We start from the raw sequence: 23229 nt of genomic DNA on the forward strand, positions 1-23229 counted from the left end.
AGAAAATTGCCGGAAGAAAAATGAGGAATCTCGCCGGAAATTTTTTGCCCAGAAAAGTGAGAAAGCTTGCCCCAATTTTTTTTTTAATTTAATTTTCTTTTTTCGGATGAACAGTAACCAAATCCCCAATTTTTCCAAATTTTTTTTTTCTCCGATGAACAGTAATCTAGCCTCAATGAACAGTATCTGAATCTGGAAAATCCGAAAATCGAGAAGAGTGTAAGATTGAAACTCACGCCTTCAGCTCAATTTCCCACAGACGGCGCCAGTTGGTGAAACATGAAACCAACACCTAAACTAGAAAGCAGTAAACGACAGCGGATTTACGTGGTTCGGTCGAGAAGACCTACGTCCACGGGGGTTTTGGGGGTTTTCCACTATAATTGAGAGAGTATTTTACAGTTTACAAATTGTCGACTAAGAAATAATGACTACTCCTCTAAATGAGAGCTAAAAGGAGCTATTTATAGGAAAGAGAGAAAATAAGGGCCCATTAGACCCCTAAAGCCCATTAACCCAATGAATCAAGCCCAAGCCCCGTTATTCTATCTACATCTTGAAATTGAGCCATCAGAGCTAGAAAGCGGAGCCGAGCTGAGCCAAGCCGAGAGTCAGGGCAATCCTGTATCAAATATTGGAAATAACCACAATAACAATAATAATAATAATAATAATCATAACTAGAAATATTCCCGTTATGTTTAGCACAGCGCTGGTGCATATTTCAGTCCTCATCAATATATATAAGAAATGTACAAATGATAACATGACATTGTTTTATAATAGTAAATGCTTAACATTTTATAGTGGTTTGTTATATTAGTTTGTTAAATTTATATTATTTTTTGTTTCCTTATAAAATCTTAGTTAGTTTCCAGTTTGAACCAATCATGTAGTTAATAAGATATATTAGTTTGTTTTCATAGAGAATTAAACAATTTCTTAGAAAAAGTGCACATATATAACTCTTTTTGCGCTTTCAATGTACTTATTAAATCAATGGTATAAGAACAATTATTTATTATAGTAGGTGACTCAGTTCTAGTTTTAAGCTCATTAAAATTCTACTTGGACACAAAAACGAATTGTACGAACCGTCCAAAAAAAATCGGCTCCCTGCAAAATACTTCAAGGCTTCATACTTAACAAATTCAGCCTAGCGACAAATCCTGGATCTATCCTGTAGGCAGCGGTGTGGCGTCAATATCGCTGGAAATCGAGAGAGGAGGCAGCGTTTTAGGGACCTGTATCTGTAATGTGTGAATGTGAGAAACTGAGAGAGGGTGAGGGAGTGGAGCGAGGAACCGGCAACATCGAAGAAGAAGGGTGTAACGATGTGAGTGTGTCTTTGTTGGCGTGTGTGTGTGCTCTTGTTTTTTTATGTAGAAGAAGAATAAAAATTATATTATTTGAGGCTATAGGCTATAATGTATTTAATTTAGTGGAATGTTTGGCCTATAATTGCTTATTATGATGTTACAAGGGTTGTTCAAACTTTCTTCGTCAAATCCTATTTTCCCGATGGTCTTAATTCAAACACGGTGATCTTTGTTCCAAAAAAAGAAGCCGTCTCCACGGTATTATTATTTCGAACAAAATTTACGGTATTATTATTTCGAACAAAAAAGAAGCCGTCTCCACGGTCTTTCACCAAAATTTATGCTCGCCAAAAAAAGTCCACCACGTCGCATAATTACGATATTCTGCAAAAGGAATCACAAAAACAATGGCAATTAATTATATATCTTACTAAACAGTTGATTTGCATATGCAAAACCCACTTCCATCGTAATTCGTAAACCTACTGAGAGAGAAGAAATCAATGGTTAAGATTGTTTCACACAGATGCATGAAAATTATAATTGCCTCATTTTTTTTTCTCTTTTAGTTTCAGATATTATGATGCCAAGAGAAAGAGAGAGATGCATGAAGATTATTGTTGACGATTGAAGATGATTGAAGGCTAAACTCATCTTTTTTATTAAATAACACAAAGTTGAAAGTTTAATGATTTTATTAAATTTAATTAGAAACTAAAGATTTTACTTCTAAAAAAATTCGTACGAATACCAAATATGCATCTTTAGTTTAATTAGAAACTTGCACGTGCTGCTTCATTGCCCAAAGACTACAAAGGTCTGGGAAGCAGTCTACCATGGCTAGGTGTTAGTGTGGCGCAGCCACAAGACGTGCCCTCGCATTTTAGGTTCTTCACAGGTTTGAGTGGCGGGAAAAGAAATAAGAAGTTTTTTATGGCTTTATGGTGTTGTACTACTTGGCTTATATGGAAAATGCGTAATGAGAGTAGGTTTGAGAACAAAAGGTGGGAGATTGCAAGCTTGATAGGAGAAGTAAAAGCTAGAATGTGGAGTTGGGGTAGAATTTTTGGTTTTGTTGATGATGATTTTGGGATTCACAGATGGATGTTTGATGATGAATCCCCGCTGAGTCTGTAAACGTTTGATATTACTGGTGCCTCTTTTGGTTCAATTCTATTATTACTTTTCTTATCACAAAAAAGTTTAATTAGAAACTCAATTTTATTAAATAACACTAAATCCTGTCAACTTTCAATGGGCTACACTCCAATAGTTAATAAATAAATAAAAGGGATAATTGCGTATAATATCACCAACTATGCTCAAAATCCATTTTCCCCATGAACTTCTAAAAATCCAAATTATATCAAATACTTTGATATGTGTTCAAATTGCCCATAGTTTTATTCTTGACTATTTAAAATTATACCCCTGTTTTCCCTGAATATTTGAAATTGACCCCATCACAAAATAAATTGCACAACAACCCCACTTTTGGAACTTCTTTTCAAATTACCCTAATTATAACATATGCATACCCACGCTCGCCAGAAATGGTATCAGAGCGGGTTTTTATTGAGGAATTATATTATATTTAATTTATTTTATGATTAACCTATGTGGGAGGAGACTCCATTTGATTTGGTATGGATCCGGACGAGTGTCCGAGATGTCTTGTATACAGGATAGCTCTCCAATATTTGGAGAGAGAAAACAGTCACCTAATGGGTGAATTACGAGTGTATTGGCGATTCCTAGCGAATCACATTACTGAGGACGAGGAGACTGTTCGTGAAATTATTACGAACATATAGGGTTGTCTTAATGCCCTACTGGAGAATGTCGAGGCCAAATCGGCAAATGAACGAGCCAGAGCCAACCTCCATTAATTACACGTTTGATGGATCAGAAGGACAAAGCAGGAGTAGCTTATCCAAGCTACCAAAAGATCGAGCCAAACTCTTCCGACAATGTCAACTTGCAGGAGATCCAGATAACGGTGGAATACTATGGCATCAAGCTGTACAATCTACCGGTGGAGATAAAACAGATATCACTCAAACAAGAGGAAATCTTTAACCTCTTGAATGATATCCAAAAGAGAGTGGAGAACATCGAAAGACGTAAACCATGTTCCGGAAAAATTCGGAATTCATGGTCTAAAGACCCGACGTATCCACTACCACTTGATACAGCGCCCAAGGAGTTGCAGCCGGAGGACATAATTCGAATCGTGAAAGGGAAACAACATGAATAACCATGATCGAATCGGATTAGAAGACCTACAAGAGTTAGCAGAGTCATTTGCTAACCTAAATATGGTTGATCTAAAGATGAACCAAGAAGGAGAGGTGCCCAAAACTAAGCATCCACAAGCAGAATCGTCTAAAAGAGATGGGGCTCAAGAAGATTCGAGCCATTATCAGCGAACCAGACGACGTCGGCCTCAGATGCGGGATACTCCTGTAGGAAAAGCTACACTTGAACCAATCCATCCATACAGATTGATTCTCAACCTCGATGAAGCCAGTTTCAAAGATTGGAAAGGTCTCATCGATGAATGGGCTTCAACAATGAAGATCGTTATTGCCACGATAGAATATGACAAAGATGAATTTATCAAAATTTTCGAGGCAAGTTTTGCCGGCATGGCAAAGCAATTCTGGGATAAAGCGTCAACAAAGGAGAAGAATGAGTTGTTCACCAAAACATCAGCTCTTGAAATCCTTGAGGTGGCCACCCATTAGATTAAAATCCATTTTCTTGGAATGAGTTTTTTCGAAGGATCAGCAGAAGAGAAACGCAAAAAATATCGACAGGCACTTTACAATCTAAGATTGGTGGTGCTAGAGCCAAAAGCTCTCGATGAATTTCTGCGCCTGTACGCCCTATATGTCCATATGGGGGTTGTTGATGATCAGACCGCTAAGGACCTCTTTTTTACAAAGTTTCCGAGTCCATGGAGGGAAATGCTCATCAACGAGTACGTGTCACCAGGAGATTATCCACTTGATAGTGCATCAAGAAGGATGTCATATGTACACAGGAAACTGTCCGAATGGTGCCAGAAGGCAGCGGACCAGAGAAATCTCAGGAAATTGAGAAGACTCAACAAAAGATCTCCATTGATGTGTGACAACATTGATCTTCCAACAGAGATTGGAGTTGAGTTGCTGTATCAACGGAAGAGCAGAAAGAAACATAGGTACCAACCCTATGAAAAAAGATCGAGGAAAAGTTCTTGGAAGCCAAGAACTATGTGGACCAGACAAAAGACGCGCTCCTACAAATCAGGCCAACGGAGCGGACCATCAAGAAACCGGTTTCCATCTCATAAACGAATCCCGCCAAGGAAAACTTTCAGGCGTACCCAAGCCAAAACAAATGAAAGTTTCAAGGATTGCAACTGCTGGACATGCGGTGCAAAGGGGCATATTTCCACAAATTGCCCAGACAACGAGAAAAGAGGGATAAGGAGATTCGAATCCACACCGGATATCGAAGACGCTCTCTACCACCAGGAATTGATACCCGTGTATCAGTTCGAAGATATATCCTCTGACGAGAGTATATATGAACAGGAAGAAGTCTTTAGCTCTGAAGATTCGGAAATGACTGATGGATCATCCGGAGACGAGTCAGACTAAAGAAGAGAACGATGTTTTTCACTCTCAAAATGAGGATCAGAAAGAATTTACTAGCCATTTTCTGATTCCACAAGAAAAAGTGGTGAAGAAACTCGTGAAAAAACTCAAGAAGAAAACCACGGAGGTACAAACATACCAAGGGTTTTCAAGTGGGAGAATGAATCAAGTTCTACATAGCTTGAGTCCATTCAAAAGGAAGCATCATGTCTATTTCGGCGTTACCAGTCGAGAGTTGGCGCTTCCAATTGAGATAACAGGCAATCAGGTGGAGATCCAACTAGTTCCAGCCAAAGATATACGGCGGGATCTCTCAAGAATGAAGCCAGAAGTCGCCAGTACGATGAAATGGATTCATATTGGAGCACTTCAATTGGTAATCAAATCTGCCCTCTCACCTGAGACAGATACACCAATTGATGTCGCAATCTGCGACAAAAGGATCAGGGATTCAAAAGATGCAGTTCTGGGAGCCTTCTCAGGCAATCTTTATGCCAAGAAGATTATAACCGAATTATACCCACAAATCGCTTATAATCTTCAGGATTCATCCTTCAGCCGAGCCCAGACACTCTATCAGGACTACAAGAGGAAGGATCTATTGACGGAAGGAAATAGGCCATATTCGATTACATATCAAGTGTCGTATGCCCTATCGAATTCCCACTACACAGATTTATTTCTGGGAAAGGAATTTATTGAGATACCAGAAATATTTAAAGAAGTAGCTAAGGCAGTCAATCTGAACCGAGTGGAAATTCCCCAGATAAGGGAAATTGATATCGAAGTAGGAGACAAGTAGGTGCTAAACTACGATCAGAGTCTCAGATTAGGAGCACCAAGGCTATCATTCCAAGGAGATAGGCTGACTTCAAAGCCTTTAGAAAGGAGTTTCTCTCATTCTTATGAGAGAAGGTCGATTCAAGAAACGCCAGTTCCAGACATAAGGGTAAAACTCAAATGTCCCGAAGGATGGAGAAGGGTTTCCACCAGACTTGATACAACCGAAGGAAAAATCAGTTTCCTTGCAACACGTTGTATTACTTGGCAAATTCAGAAAGCAACCGATATATCGGAATTCTGGAAGTTGGAGGCTTTGAGATCCAAGTCGAAGGCCAAGCCGGACAAGAAGCTGACGTCCTGATCTTAGGACGCAATTTCCTTGACAAATATCAACCATGGTCATGGAAAGCAAGTGGAATAGAGATCACAATCGGCGGACAAAGGTTGCTGATCCAATGACAAGTCCATTCTCGATCTACATCTCCGTGGGGATGTTATACGAGAATTTCAAAGCAGAATATTTTGCTGCTTACATCGATTCAGGAGCAGGAATCTGTACAGCAAAACGAGGAGTCTTTCCAACAGAAGTTGAAGAAGAACTGCCTCGAATTGCGGAAAGAGACTTCTCCAAAAAGATTTTGCTCCTATCAAAGGGAGTAAAACAGACAGAAATATTGATCGGCGGAGCGGGACAAACGCCTTGGTACAAGGTCACAACTCCACCGATATATTTCCATGATACCGGAGCAGATATATTATTTGGCAATAATTTTCTGCAAACCTTCAAGAGGTACACACAGGACAATGAGGCCAAGAGGCTAGTGTTCACAACCAATTGTGAACACAAGATCATTGTGCAGAAGCTCGAAGGAGCTTTTAATCGCTCGATGCCAATCAAATTCCGCAGTAAGCATGGTGATGATGGCAGACTCCGGAGACCACAAATGAAGGATCAAAGGAGATTCAGAGATGTTCTGCTCAAATGCAGAGTTGAGGGATTCCCAGATCTCTCCAAAGAGGAAACACAAATCCTCAAAGTCTCCTTGATATCACATAAAGATATTAAGGAAGAAGAACAGGTGTCCATAGCCGACGTCAAAAGGAGAATCCAAAAGTGTTATCATGAGAATCCTTTGGCATGGTGGGACAAGAACCAGCTCAAAGCTACCTTAAAAGTTAAAACTGGAAAGGAGCATGAGTTCGTAAGATTCAGACCTATCCTGATGAACACTCAAGATCAGCAGGATATGAGGAATATAATCAAGGAACACCTTGATTTGAAACTGATCGAACCAGAGAAATCGCCTTATAGCAGTCCTGGATTTCTGGTGAAAAATCATGGGGAGATCAAGCGAGGAAAACCGAGATTGGTCATTAATTACAAAGGAATTAATGACATTCTTGAGTTTGATGGATATTTCATCCCAAGCAGAGAACACCTGATCAACTGCATCAGAAGTGGAAAGGTATTCTCAAAGTTTGATTGCAAATCAAGGTTTTACCAGATTCGCATGGAGGAAGGGAGTAAGAAGTTCACAGTCTTCTCAACTCCACAAGGACATTATGTCTGGAATGTCATGCCAATGAGGCTAGCCAACGCGCCTCAGATATTCCAAAGGAAGATGGATAATCTCTTCAAAGATTATTCTTCATTCATGTTTGTTTATATTGATGATATTTTAATTGCATCAAAGAACATTCATGAACATGTCAGGCATCTGAAGATCTTTGCAGATGTTTGTCAACAGGAACGACTAGTGCTGTCTGAAAAGAAGGCGGTCATAGCTACCCAGAAGATGGAGTTTCTGGTAATTGAGATAGATGAATCTGGAATAATTCTACAAGATCATATTGTAGAAAAAGTCCAGAAATTTCCAGAAGATCTCAAGGAAAAGAAGCAGCTCCAAAGCTTTCTCGGAGTTGTTAACTTTGCAGGGATGTTCATCAAAAATCTTGCGGAGCATAGGAAAATCTTCAGTCCACTTCTGAAGAAAGATGTTCCCTTCATATGGAAGGAGGAGCATCGCGAAGGCATGAAGAAGCTGAAAGAGATTTGCAAAAATCTCCCAAAGCTTTCCATACCTCAAGACGAGGACGAACTGGTCCTATACACAGATGCGAGTGACTTCTGGTGGGCAACCGTGCTCACTAAGATCACCCCATATGGAGAAGAACCATGCAGATACTGTAGCGGTCTCTTTTCCGACAGTGAAGCTGTGTGATGGCACATCAACGAGAAAGAATTCTATGCAGTCAGAAAAACGTTCAAAAAATGGCCACTATTCTTACTGGCAAAGAAATTTACTCTGAAAGTCGATAACACTAATGTTAAGGCTTTCCTAACCAAGAAAATAGAATCTAAACCTGAAAAGGCTAGGTTACTTAGATGACAAGCTGAATGCCAATATTATGATTTTGATATTGTCATTCTGAAATCTGATGAAAATATTTTTGCAGATTTCTTAACAAGGGATGGAGCCAACTGAGGTTGACGCCATCATCATACACCAGAGGCAGCTCCAAGATAATATGGAGATACTACAACAAGAATGGCAAGAGTGTGTACTCCATGCCAAACAAGCTGGAAGGATACAAACGGATGATGAAACCAAAGTATCCAACCGTATACGAGCATGTATTAAGGAGATGATAAATCTTCATGATACAATCCACGAGCCGCTCCTGCGTGGGATCAGGGCTCCCCTGATCGAAGCAGGCATTACCGTACCAGCCGGATTATCGGTAGCAGGGGATTCGAGTACCCCTAGCACAAGTTCTGAGGCTAAGGTGTCAAAACCGGATCCTCAAGAAAAAGATGTTGTTAAGGCTTCATCGCCCGAACCAACATGTCAACCCTCCACCTCTGGGGTAAAAGAGGGAGAGATCAATCTTAGGCCGCTGACAGGCAAATCTAAGATTGATATTAACACTATTGAAATATCTCCTGTTTGGCAGTTGTACCAGTCTAGATGGGAGAAGATCAATACCAGAAAAGGTATCAATCCGGGATATAGTCGGGTTGATGTTGGAGGAAAATATCCTCGTATTTGGATGACCACCGGAGCCAATCCTCACGAGGTCAAGGAGTGGTATGAATTTGGGGCGCTTGCCTCAGTTTATACTATATCACCAGCATTCAGCGAAATCAAGGGTCTACCAAGGTGGATCCAAGAGACAGTCCATGATGCCTGGGCGAATAATTCTTCCCTTAACAGGGGAGATGTTCTGGAATTGTATTTTCTTAGTGCAGCACCAGAACCCGCAGGAAAAGGGAATCACGAAGCTTTTCATTTCATTAGGCTTCGGAGACCCGACACGAAGGCCTTAAACCGAATTAAGGCACCAGATCATCAAGTCTCCATTGTCGCTACTTTCTCGGAGGATCAAATCTCCACAAGGTCTGTCTCACGGAGATGGACAAAGTCAAATATAAATTCAAGTTCTCTCATAATTCAGTACTTGGATCGTTCTTGTTAAATACTATGACAGGAACAACAACAAGTTTCGCAGAGAAGGCCTTTGAAGAAAAAAGGCAGCTACTCTAGCGCAACAAGATAGCGGGAAGCAAAGAGACCCGTCACAAGTTCTGCAACATGGCTCATCTAGGCCATTGGGTGGATCATATCTGTGCGGAGTGTCCCACACAGAAGGAACCGGAGTTCGGAAAAGCTTTCTACCGAAGCCTAACAAGAAGAAGTTCCGGTCCGACGAGTATGAGGAGTACAAGACTCCACGTGGACGAGCACCTCGGGCACCAAAAAAGTAAGAGGCCCGACAAAGAAAAGAGAGTCATGTGACTCAGGACAAGAGGACCACCCACTAAAAAAGAAACGACAAAAGTGGGTGGAAAATAATGCAGATCTACTACCCACTGACAAAAGTGGGTAATTCTACAGGAATTCCACTCATCAAAAGAAGACAAAGGATGGTGGAAAAGTTGCAGACCCCTCCATAAGCCCCTCCATAAGCATTATCAGCTTAATAATGGAGTAAGGGACCACAGAGGCAGGTGAAGGCACTAACTGGTGTCGGCCATAATAGTCGACAAAAGAAGGGGGCAGTCACCATCCAAGCGAGCTGGCCACGAGGAAAGGAATCCAAGGCCAACCACCAAGCAATTATAGAGGGCATCAAACCTCTATAAAAGGGCAAGCTCTGGAGAGAAGAGGATATCGAAAATTCTCAACACTTTCACACAACACACTCTCTCTCTAGAATTTATCTTTGTATTTTTAATTTTTGTTTTTCAAACAGTTTTTCAAGCCTAGTTTTAGTTTCTTTTATTTTATGTATACAAGTATCAGCTACCAATGAGTAGCTAAACAAGTTGGTCTCCTCCCTAAGGGAGATTTTATGAAATAAATTAAATATTTTATAATTCCTCTTTTAAAGCTTTGTTTTGTTCCAACTTTCCGGGTTAGTAAAAATTTTCTTTCATTTATCAACAAAATATTCAAACGTCGGAACTTAGTGAAGGAGGAAGGTTGCAACCATCCCTTGCGAGCGCGTGGTTGGACGGAGCCTGGTGGGCGGACGGTCCGTAAAACGCAACGAGTACTGACTCCTGAAGAAAACCATTCGGCGAAAGGTATAATGTTGATTTATGTTTAGAATTATTTTGAAGTTATACGGAAGCATGTTGGACCCTTTTTAAATTGCATTATAATTATGGGTGATTTTGTCTTAAATGATTGCATGTTGGGGTTCCTTGTTGATGCTTTGTTTGATGTGGGGGTCTTTTCTATAATTTGTCTGAATGTTGGGTAGATTTGTAATTATTATGAAGATTATTGTGGGGAGTTTGGACAACCTTGAAAGTATTTGATATTTTGTGGATTTTTTAAAGATGGTGGGGAAAATGGATTTTCTTCAATGTTGGTGATATTATACGCAACTATCCCATAAATAAACTATGCTCTTTCAATATACACGCAAAATCTAAAATATGAAGTGAATAAGCAATACTCTTTCGATAAGTGATAACTAGGGATCGGAGGCTCTAAAAGCATCCGCAATGATGCCATTGCCATCCAATTTGAAATAAATTTACATTAATTTAAGAACCCAAATAAAATAAAACGTGTTACACTTAGTAAATTAGTGTAATATTTATGGGGTAAAAATTAGGAATAATTTTTTTAAAAAAAGAGAGGCAATGGCTCTCTAAAGTACACGAACTTTTATATAATTTTAATTTTACATATGAACTTACAATATGCATGGACTCTTAGAGAAGACAAGGAAACATTTTATGAAAAATGTTGGAACTTTTCGATCTCTCTGCAAAGAAACATTGATCTATCCATTGAGAAAAACCAGCAAATTTCAAATTCCAATTCGAACACTAATTCAAAATAAAATAAAACGAAAATCTCTTTTAGAAGACAAAAAAAAAAACTACTGAGAAAATACGCTAGTGTGGAATTACAATTCAAACATCGATCTTGACCATCATCAACGATATTGATATTAAACCGTCTACTTTTATATCTAATCTAGCTATGAGAAAACGGCTCGATCAGGACACTAAAAATTTCAAAAACTTACTTGATATACATATGACATCCTTAATCAAGGCTCTAATATCTGCGGATCACGCGGGAAAAGTGAGGCTTTATGAATGTCATCCAGCGCACAGAAAAGCATCACAACACGCTCCAGTTCCACTCCAAATCCACCCTGAGGTGCTGCCCCGTACCTAATTAACACCAACCAATGTACAAAACAAAATAAAATGAAAAGCTCTTTTAGATTTTTAAAAAGAAAAAGAAAAAAAAGAAAGGGAGCTCAATAAGTGAACCTAAAGCAATCAGTGTATGTAGATATAGTATTGACATTGATCCCGCATGCTCGTGCACGCTCTGCTAAAAGCTCTTGCTCGTGAATATGCTGACCTCCTGATATCACTTTCTCACCTACCAATAAACACCAACAAAAAGATTTAGTCAACACACCACTGAAGCTAACTTCTAATCTACTACAAATCATCGAACTTTTAATTTGACAATACTAATTAGCTTTTCATTTGTTTGTCGCGTCTATTACCTCGAATGAAGACATCAAACGAATTGCTATACTTTGAATTATCCTGACATGGCATTGTATAGAATGGCCGAACTGCTAGAGGGTAGCGATGAAGTATGTAGAACTCAGTACCATACCTGAAATTCAAAGGTAGTCGATAATTAATATGCAATTCAAGTCAATTAAATAATACTAATGGTGTGTTCTCTTTGGTTATAAATTTATCATGAGAGAAAAGAAAGGATAAATTTAAAGGATAGAATTTATGTTATCTCTCCTTTATACATGATAAATTTACAACCAAAGAGAACACCCAATGAATTAATCAGCTTAATTACTTCTTAAGGACAAGCTGGCCAAGCTTTCGCTGTGTTTCTGCATTGAGATCTCTAAAAGGATCAACTTCTATGCTAGCTTCCTGCAGTAGAAGACGTCGTCTCATTAAAGAAGAGGAGAACTTTGTGTGAACAGGATATAATTATCCATCTAACAAAACATATTTTTGGAAATTTCTAATTATTATGCATCTCTATGAAACCATTTCACATAATCTTACCTTAAGCATTTGAACCCCCTCTTCAAATGTAAGTCGTAAGGTCTTCCGTAGGTACTGCAAATAGCAAAAATCAAATTTAATGATGAGCATTCACAAAAAAAAAAGTGAGTGATGATACTAAATAAAACAAGATCAATTTGACAAAGAGCCAACCTTGAGATTTTCAAACGGATACTTTTCATTGACAGCTTCAAGCTCTTTCGTGCATCTCTCATTCAATCTGTCAAATACTTCAACAAATAAGCGATCGACAATGTCCATCACCTGCATGAATAAATGTAGGTTAACGACCTGAAACTATAAGCAGCTAAAGCAGTCATAAAAAATACATACCTCTGAATAGTGCTCCTCAATTCTCATTTCTACATCAAGACCAATAGACTCACACAGATGCCGGTGAGTAGAAGAGACCTCTGCATTGTATAGTGGACCAATCTCAAACACATGGCTAAAACCACCACAAACGGCCATCTGTTTATAAGCCTGAGTTGATTGAGCCAAACAAGCAGGTGTTCCAAAGTAATCCAATCTAAAGACATTTGCACCACCTTCGCCAGAATCCGCATTCAATTTTGGTGTGTGGATCGAACGAAAACTTTCGGACACCAAAAATTGGAAAATTATCTGCACCAAAAAGTAGTACTAACATTAAGCATCCCAGCTGAAGATTTCATTAGTCTTAGACAGAAAATTAAACAATCACAAACATATGAGTAAGTATTTATGTATTAATAACAGACACTACGTCCAAACTAGATTGAATGCTACATAAAATTTGATCTCACTATATGCCACCAAACAGATGATGAACAAGAAACCTATTAATTCAACTTTTTATACTTTAGCAAATGAAGAGATGTCAATATCACTTCAATTGCTGCATTAGGAACAGCAGGGAGATGCTCGAAGAAATAGACATCTTGTAGTGGAAATACATGCTACAGAAATGGGAAACACCTACAAAATAAAAACAAGTTATACTTACGTTATCAACTTGACATTTGACTCGAAATATTCCTTGATTAGCAGAAGCGCGTAAGTCAAGGACTCTGTTATCTATGAAAAGTTTATCGCCCACCTGCATCAAGAAAACAATTTTTGGAACGATATTTCCAACAAAAGAAACAAGACAAGTAGTATGTTATATGCAGGTGTTAGCATTTTGAATTTAAACACAGCTTGAAACCTGCAAAGTGTTCTCAATTACAGCCTCGCTTCTTGCCGTGTCTTCAATAGTGAAAGGTGGTATAGGATCATGAGGAAATATTCTCCGTGGATCACGGGGAAATAGTGATGTTTTACGAATGTTATCAAGTGCGCAGAAAAGCATCGCCACCCGCTCCAATCCCACTCCAAATCCACCATGAGGTGGCATCTCGTACCTTAGAGCAACAAATGTACAAAAACAAGCATATATGTTAAACATGAATAAATATGTAACCTACCTTACATGATTTCCATATACAGGAAAGTCAAAATTAACGTGGAATTCCAATGATGGTCCGAAGAGGTGGGAATGGGTAGTTTTGAATAAGATAGACATGTTTAATGTGGGTATTTTTGATATCATTACATGTTTAAATGATTTATTCTTCTTAAGAACATGAGACAGTCTAGTTTTGAATCAAAAGTCCATATGTGTAGATCAGTCCCATCGTTTTTTGTGACTTTCACAAACTCATGTAAACAATAGAGCAAGTCAGTTAATTGAACTTTCTAATCATCAATATATGAAATAAAATTAAACTCTTTTATAGTTATAGGAATATATAAAGGGTCGACCTGAAGGAATCAAGGTACGTCGATATAGTATTGACGTCAATCCCGCATGCTCGTGCACGCTCTGCCAAAAACTCGGGCTCGTGAATACGTTGTGCTCCTGATATGATTTCCTCACCTAGCAATAAAAAAATAAAATAAAAAATAAAAAAAAAAAAAACAAGAAAAAGATTCAGGTAACAAATCCAATACACAAATGCAGCTTCTAAACTACAACAAATCATGAAACTTTTATTGGTAATTGCTATGGGAGGAGAAATTTAATTGTATTAGCTGTTCATTTAGGCAAAATACATAATTTTTGCCCAAAAACTTAGTAATTTAAAAATTTCCAGTCCGAAAAGCAGTGCACCGCTAAGAGGAACAAGGACAGGATGCTATGCAGAGGAGGTACGGGGATGTCCAGTCGACGGTCAAGTAAAATAAGGTTATCAAGCGAACATTTACCTCGTAGGAAAACATCAAATGAATTGCTATACTTAGGATTATCAGGGCATGGCATTGTATAGAATGGTCGAACTGCTAGAGGAAAGCGATAAAGTATGTAGAACTCAGTACCGTACCTGAAATTCAAATTTAGCCGATAATTAACATGCAAGTCACATGCATGTGAGGAAAATAATTAGCTCAAGTAAATAAAATAATAACAATCTGTTTCGTTACTTGTCTAGGACAAGCTGGCCAAGCTTTCGCTCTGTTTCTGTGTTGAGATCTCCAAAAGGATCAATTTCTATGCCAGCTTCCTGTCAATGTCATTAAAGAAAAGGTAAAATAAAAGGGTAAATGGCTTGTAAATTTCCAAACTTCTACCATTTTCTCATTTTGCAACCAAGCAAAAAATCAGCGTCGAAATATCTCTATCAACTCATTTCACATCTTAGACTAGATTGCCACCACTTCATACTTGCACATCTCCATCAAATCATTTCACATCTTACCTTAAGCATTTGAACCCCCTCCTCAAATGTAAGTCGTAAGGTCTTCCGTAAGTACTGCAAATTTACATTAAAATTCAAGGATGAGCATTCACCACAACAAAGTGAGTGTATATGCATAAAAATACTTTTTTTTTTTTTGAATAAAGGGCCAACCTTTAGATTTTCAAATGCATATTGCTTATTAATAAATTCAAGCTCCTTAGCACATCTCTCATTCAATCTGTCAAACATTTCAACAAATAAGCAATCGACAATGTCCATCACCTGCACAAATAAGTGTAAGTGTTATTAACCTATAAAAAAGGACCTAGAACTAGAAGTCTAGAAGCAGCAAACCGTTCACAAATAATACATACATACCTCCGAATAGTGCTTCTCAATCCTCATTTCCACATCAAGACCAATAAACTCACACAAATGTCGGTGAGTGGAAGAGTTCTCTGCCCTGAATACTGGACCAATCGCAAACACACGGCTAAAACCACCACTGATGGCCATCTGTTTAAATAACTGAGGTGACTGTGCCAAACAAGCAGGTTTTCCAAAGTAATCCAATCTAAACACAGCTGCACCACCTTCACTAGAACCCGCAGTCAATGTTGGTGTGTGGATTTTACAGAAACCTTCTGATAACATAAATTGCCTAAATATCTGCATGAAAATGTAGCATATTAAGCATTTCAGCTCAAGACTTCACTATGATTCATTCTGTCAGAAAATTAAACAATCATAAAATTTTGAAAAAATACGAAGAACTTCAACAAACGAAAAGATGTCAATATCACTTCAAATACTGCATAAGCAACAGCAGGAATAGATTCTAAAGAAATGGGAAACACCTACAAAATAAAACAAGTTATACTTACGTTCTCAACTTCACTTTCGACTCCAAATATTCCTTGATTAGCAGGAGTTCGTAAGTCAAAGAATCTGTTATTCAAGCGCGTATCCGGATTCACACGAACAAGTGGTTCGCCAGCCTGCATTCAGAATGCACTTTTTGCCCCAATGTTTCCAATATATTAAAAAGAAAGACAAGTATGTCATTATGTGTAGCGTGTCTCTTTTTATTTTAAATGTAACTCGATACCTGCAAAGCCTTCTCAATCTCAGCCTCGCTTCTTGCAGCGTCTTCAATATTGAAAGGAAGAATAGGAACAGCCTTGCTAACACAATAGAGTTTCCTCACTTGAATTTCCACCTATAGAATTCAAACAAATTCACTCAAATAGTAAACTAATTCTAAACTAATAGCAGTTATACACAAATATGCATGTATGATATGTTTCCTAATATTCAATTATAATCGAGTCTAACCATTAGCAAGATTTTGCCTAAACATCTTAAACATCTATACCTTTCATCAAATCAAACCCACCCTTCTATATGAGTATAACTTATATAAATAAATAAACACCACCACCACCATGATGATAACCAAAAGTCTTAAACTAGCATTGCATTGCAGATCAATTAACTAAAATTTGCAACAACACAAACAAACACTATACTTAATTATACCTGCTGAGAGGCACCGGTGATCGGTTGAGAGGGCACAGAAACAATCCCTTCAATATCAACAATGCTCTCCCGGCTCAAACTGTTGGCGAACTTCACCATCTGGGGGCTTACTAAATCCTGGGCCACAGTCAACACGCATTGCACAGTGAAGGACTCCTCCCTCACCACCAGGAACGCCATCTTCTTCCCCACGGCACGAATCGCCTGCGCGTAGCCCTGTACCTGCACCGCCTTGTCCTTGAGCTCTTTGGTCAAATATTTGACCTCCATCAATTTTCTCCCAATTACTGCCTTCGACTGTAAGTCGTTGGCCGGAATTTCGCCGTAATTGACCGCCAGTCGGTCCTCATCTTCGAGGGTGAGGGCTGCGACAGATGTGGCAGCGGCGGCGGCTGCTTCTTGGCGCTTGCGCAGGCGCTCCAGCTTGGCAAGCTCTTTCTTGGAGAGCTTCTTCTCGCCCAACTCTTCGGCGGCGGCGGGGTTGTGGGAGGGTTCAGACGACATGTTTGTCTTGTCTAGAGAGAGATTTCCGTAGTAGTTATGAGAGACGGATTACATGTATCTATACTATTAAAAAAAATCAGAATATAAGCAAATGTAACTGTATTTTAAAAATATAATCTATATCGATATCTATATAAAAGCTTTGGCCCAATTTCCCGCCAAAAAGCTCATACCAATTAAACAATGTGTAATTGATTATGTATTACTGAAAATTTACAATATCATGATGTATCCAATCCAATGTATAATCTAAAAAGTAAAATCTGAATTTTAAAAATCAATTCAGACTTGGAGCACAAGTTTGACATCTCCAACAATTTATTGGGAAACAAAAAATTAATCGTAGACATTAAACTACATACTGGGTAAACAAATTTTTTAATGGTTAATAGAACTTAACTTGATGCTTAGCCTCCAAGTTTCACACACTATAAATATAAACTCTTCACTCCCACATTTCAAATTTGTACTCGATTTACTTGCTATTAGCCGATGGGCAGAGAGGCTCAACAGCTGCTATAGAATCATCGGAAGGAAAAGCCGAGTCCGAAAGAGGTACAGGAAATGATGGGCCGTGCAGCAGTGCACTAAGTCGGGGTGGGATGCAGGCTGCTGCTGCGGAGATTTCCGAGGTGAAACGAGAAGGCCGCCGACAACCGGAGGAGACGAGCAACTTCGACCGACGGGAAACAGAGAATGAGGCTACAAACGAGAGCGCAACAGGAGACAGATGGTGAAAGCGACACAAAAATGTTTGTCGATGTTGATTAAGAAAAAAAGGAAGAAGATAGAACAAAGAAAAAAACGCATAAAAGAAATGATGAAGAACAGCGGCGCTAGAAGAAGATACCAAATAGGGATTAGGGCTGCAATTGCACTATTTTCCATTTTATAGTAGTTATATTCATTTTTGTTTTTGATTGTTAAACTTAATGATATTTTTTACTATTTGGGTTTTTGATTTTGGGCTAATTAAGTATGGACTTTTATAATTTGTACTTTTAGAGTTCAAAATTGTAATATTAAATGTGAGTTATTACTTTTATTTTATAAATATCAAAATTATTAAATTAAGTGTTGGCTATTTTGTTAAATCTAATTTTTTTTTTAAATATGGGATGTTGCTTTAATAATAGTTTGGACTTTTAATTTTAAGTATATTAAATCCAATTAAGGGTCAAAATGTTCATATTTAATTTAAGGGTTCAAAATTTTCAACATTTGCATATTTCTTATTGTTATAGCTAGGGTCAAAATATGATAAACATAATAATAATATAAGTTACATACTTTAAATAAACTAATAATAAAGAATATAGAAAGAGTACTTTTTTTTAAACCATCGATTATGAATGACAATAAAATGTGCGACTTCAATTTTATTATTGAAGATGCATGTACCTATTTTTTTGGGAAAATAATAATGCAAGTCTAATGATTCGTATTCACTTACTTATAATAATAGTAAATTAATAAATAACTAAATACATAAATTTTATCTGTACAATTAAAAATAAATATCATCTAATACATAAAAGTACAACTAAAAAAATCATAATTAAATAAGGAACCTGCATGAATAGTATTATATGATTCTTAAAATTTAGAGACTTAACTGTTTATTAATTTAGAAAGACATATTACATTTTTTTTATAAAAAAATCTTGAGTTAAGTAAATAATTTATTCAAAAGTTATTTACGGATCCAAATAATTAAGTAAATTTTTCAGTCAAACTTTAATAATATATTTTTTGATTATATATATGTTTGAATATGAGATTTCAAGTAATTTTGTTATTGTTTTTTCAGAAGCAAAATTCATTGATATTTTTTTTGTGGGTTAAATTATGATATTATGATATAATATGTGTATGAAATATATATGGATTTTATTATTTTTCTTGGCAATTAATAACATTATTTCAAATAAAATGGGCATTCTCCTAATAATATCAACATATATTAGTTTTTTTTTTATGGAAAATGGTATTACACACATATATAGAGAGAGAGAGAAAGAGAAAGGTTCAATGAAGAATGAAAAATGAATCTGGAATATTAGATTTTCATGTAACTGAATATCGTTATTCAAGTAATATAAGCAGCTTATTTATTAATTTATACTGCCTTATTCATTATTATCCATACTAATTTAGATTCATAATTAACTAACCACTTACTCTTACAAATGAAGGAACATCACTGAGTTACAATACTCTTAACTAATTAAATCATTATTGATTAATCAACTTATAATGTACTAATAATTATGATACATTTTATTAAACTTTATCTTTTGATATTATTATTTGTATTGACAAATAACTTAACTTAACTTAATAATGAGCTGTTCGAGCTAAATAAAACGATTGATCGGTTAATGGAGGCTGAGGAAATACATTGGAAACAGCGGTCTAGAGTTAATTGGCTCAATTGCGGGGATAAAAATACTAAGTATTTCCATTCTTTTGCTTCTGATCGGAAGAGGAAAAATTCTATTGAGGAACTGTTGGATCCGTTTGGGGAGAGCAAGTCAGAGGAGGCTGATATAGCAGGTATTATTCAGGACTTTTTTCAGGAGTTATTCACTTCGAATAAACCGGGACAAGCTGTTTTTCACGAGGTGACGCAATTCTCATGTAAAAAGTTTAATGATATGGAGACCCGTTTCTTGGATGAGCCTTTTACCAAAAAGGAAGTACGCAAGGCTATTTTCCAGATGAGTGCTCATAAGGCGCCTGGCCCCGACGGTTTCCCACCTGTTTTTTTCCAAAAATATTGGGGTGAGATTGGGAATTCTGTAACTAAAGAGGTGTTGGGCATTTTGAACGGTGGGGATTCTATCCGGGAGTAGAATAAAACCTTGATTGTTCTAATTCCTAAGGTGAAATGTCCGAAGAGGGTTAGTGATTTTCGACCCATAAGCTTGTGTAATACTATTTACAAAATTGTTACAAAAGCGCTGGGGAATAGAATTCGAAAGGTGTTGGGTAGTGTGGTTGATGAGTCTCATAGTGCATTTGTCCCTGGTCGGCTGATATCGGATAATATTGTGGTGGGTTATGAATGTATGCATTGGCTGAGAAATCAAAAACAGGGGAAGAAAGGTTTTGCGGCAGCTAAACTAGATATGAGTAAAGCGTATGATCGTGTGGAGTGGGGGTTTTTGGAGTCGATCTTGGCTGCTATGAGATTTCCTACTCGTATGATCCAGGTTATTATGGATTGTATTTCCACTGTTGAGTTTTCGGTGGTGGTGAATAGTAGGGTTTATGGGGCGATTACTCCTTCAAGAGGGATTAGGCAGGGATGTCCGCTTTCTCCCTTCCTCTTTGTCCTTTGTGCTCAGGGACTTTCTGCTATTCTCCATGAGTTTGCTCGTCGTAAGCTTTTTGATGGTCTAAGGGTTGCTCGGGCTTGTCCGGTGGTTTCCCACCTGTTTTTTGCTGATGACAGTTTGCTGTTCTTTAACGCTAATTTGGGTGGCGCTCTGGCAATTAAAGAAGCTATCGAAACTTATTCTAGAGCTTCGGGGCAACTGGTGAATTTTGAGAAGTCGGCTGTGTCGTTTAGCCCGTGTACGACAAGGGAAGATATGAATGATGTGGTGGCTGCTTTGGGAGTGAAGGAGACGCAGGGTCATGCTGTATATTTAGGGCTTCCTACATTCATTGTGAGACAAAAAAAGTTGCAGTTTGATTATCTTAGAGAAAGAGTGAGTAAGAAGTTTAGTTCGTGGAAAAACAAACAATTCTCGGCGGGTGGAAAAGAAGTGCTCTTGAAGTCTATTATTCAAGCGATGCCAACGTATTTGATGAGCTGCTTCCGTATTCCTCAGGCGGTTTGCAATGATATTGAGAGGGAATGCTGTAATTTCTGGTGGGGTGTGTCTAGGGATCGAAAGAAGATGCACTGGCGATCCTGGAAATATCTTTGTGAGCAGAAATCGAAGGGGGCATGGGGTTTAGAGATTTGACCGCTTTCAACCGTGCTCTCTTGGCGAAGCAAGCGTGGAGGCTGATAAAGTTTCCCGACTCCCTTGTTGCTCGAGTTCTTAAAGGCAGATACTACAATAAAGGGGATATTTTGGATGCCACGGTTTCTTGCAATGCGTCGTATGTTTGGCGATCGATTTGCTGGGGTGGAGGTTTGTTGAAAGGAGGTCTTAGGTGGAAGATTGGGGATGGGAAGAAGGTGAAGGCGTTTACGGATTCTTGGATCCCTTCTGAGGCTGGCATGCCGAGAAATCGGGAGGAGGGTGAAGATCTCTCGTTGGTTGTGGCTGATTTTTTGAAGAAGGATGGTAAATGGGATCTAGAGAAACTTGCTAATTCGTTTTTTCCCTACAAAATTTCAGCGATATTGTCTATCAATAGAGAACAGAGGGCTGGTTTTGACGAGCGGTACTGGAGGTTTGATGAGAATGGGAGATTTTCTGTAAAGTCCGGTTATCTCTATGAAGTGGGTTTCTATTCGGGTCATGAATCTACAACCTCGCTTGAACAGAAACGTTGGTGGAGTCGGGTTTGGCGAGCTAATATTCCACCTAAAGTCAGGGTGTTTATGTGGCGGGCGGCACACAACCTTCTTGCGGCAGATGAAAATCTTCGCCGTCGGCACGTTCCGTGCTCGAGAATCTGCTCTTGGTGCCTTAGAGATTGGGGTTCTACAGTGCATTGCCTAATCTTCTGTGAGAAAACTTGCTTGGCTTGGAAGAAGACGCAGTGGTGGCTGTTTCTTAAAAGCAAAAAACATTTTTCTATTGAGGATATTTGTCGAGCAGTTGGTGATGAATTTGATAATGAGGGTTTTGAGCTTTTTAGTGTGATGTTGTGGTGGTCTTGGAGGTGGTTATGCAAAGTGAAACATGATGTGAGCTTTAAGGATGAACTAGAGTTGGTGGAGAGCTGCGCGGGTTTGCTGAATTCGTTCCAGGAAGCTCAACGGAAGATGGCGGTGTATGATCGGTTCTTGCCTAAGGAAGGAGATAGCAGCTGGACTCCCCCTTCCCCGGGTGTGCTCCGTTTGGACACTGATGTTTCTTTACACGCTGATAATGGTGCTATGGGGGTTGGTTTTATTGTTCGTGATTCAGCGGGGAAGATTATCGTTGCTGCGGCGCATAGGGTGGGCAGAACGGAGACTGTTTTAATGGGAGAGCTTCATGCTATGCTGCTCGGCATCGGTTATTGTTTGGAAAATGAGATTGGCCCGCTTATGGTGTACACCGACTCTCTTTTGGCAGTACACGTGGTTCATGAGGAGTCGAGAGGGATGGATTCTCTTAGTGATGATCTGTTTGACGTTTTTGCTCATGCTAAGGAGCATATTGTTTTGAATTTTTGCCATGCCCGTAGGGAAGCTAATAGGGCGGCACATTGTTTGGCGAATCTTGCCATGTCTTCTTCTGATGTAATGATCTGGAAGTCAGGTTTTCCAACTTGGCTGTCGGATATTGCTCGTCGTGATTCAATATAGTTCTTGTGTTTCTTCTCAAAAAAAAAATCTATATTATTTATACTGTGCATAGCACAGGTACAATACTAGTAATAGTAAAATAGTCTATCTATCTATCTATAGATATATAAAAGCCAAGTGCAGCTATGTGTGGCCATTTTCCCGCCAAAACAATCCAACAGTAGTCCAATGTGTAATCTAAAATTGGAATCTGACATTAAAAAAATCAATTCAAGTCTTGGAGCCCAAGATTAACATCCAACAATTTGTTGGGTAAACAGAAAATTAATCGTCCAACACAACAAACTATTGGATAAATAGAAAATTTGATGATTAATACTAAACAATGAGATTTGGAGGTTGGATTCCAGAATTGAATTCAATGCTTAACCTCCAAGTTTCACCCCCTATATATAAACATGAATTCTTCACTCCCACATTTCAGATTTGCAGTCAATTTACCTGCTATTAGCCGTTGGGCTGGGAAGATGTCGGCAGATAGCAGCCACATAGTCGCCGGACGAATGGGCGGAGGCCGGAGGAAGCAGGACGACGAAAATTGATGGGTTGTGCACTGGCACACTGAGGCGAAGCGGAATGCTGGGTGCTGGTGCAGAGATTTCAAGGTGAAGTGAGGCTGGCGACGACAACCGGAGGAGGCGATCGGCGTCGGCCGGTGGGATTTAGAGGGTGAATGTTGTGC

General features: G+C 38.5%; 1 protein-coding gene across 6 annotated transcripts; it reads right to left on the reverse strand.

The window, feature by feature from the left end:
* Positions 1–1558: 1558 nt before the first annotated feature.
* Positions 1559–23229, reverse strand: LOC131017356 (aspartate--tRNA ligase 1, cytoplasmic-like). 6 transcript variants are annotated; one of them, XM_057946088.1, is made up of 20 exons: positions 17469–17828; positions 16565–17126; positions 16134–16244; positions 15910–16023; positions 15404–15694; positions 15197–15307; positions 15044–15097; positions 14769–14848; positions 14553–14668; positions 14109–14223; positions 13513–13708; positions 13312–13404; positions 12660–12950; positions 12480–12590; positions 12327–12380; positions 12109–12188; positions 11792–11907; positions 11547–11661; positions 11294–11444; positions 1559–1801 (listed from the first exon to the last, which is right to left on the reverse strand). In XM_057946088.1, the coding sequence occupies exons 2-19, from the start codon at positions 17066–17068 to the stop codon at positions 11318–11320; spliced, it is 2679 nt and encodes an 892-aa protein (XP_057802071.1). In that variant the 5' UTR covers positions 17069–17126; positions 17469–17828; the 3' UTR covers positions 1559–1801; positions 11294–11317. The 6 variants fall into 6 exon arrangements, with proteins under 6 accessions (XP_057802071.1, XP_057802068.1, XP_057802072.1 ...); XM_057946085.1 differs by lacking the exons at positions 1559–1801; positions 17469–17828 and adding an exon at positions 22959–23229 and having other exon boundaries at positions 11052–11444; positions 16565–17165; XM_057946089.1 differs by lacking the exon at positions 1559–1801 and having other exon boundaries at positions 11052–11444; positions 17469–17930.

The sequence above is a fragment of the Salvia miltiorrhiza genome, chromosome 3 (assembly GCF_028751815.1).
Source record: "Salvia miltiorrhiza cultivar Shanhuang (shh) chromosome 3, IMPLAD_Smil_shh, whole genome shotgun sequence".
In the NCBI taxonomy this organism is placed as follows: domain Eukaryota; kingdom Viridiplantae; phylum Streptophyta; class Magnoliopsida; order Lamiales; family Lamiaceae; genus Salvia; species Salvia miltiorrhiza.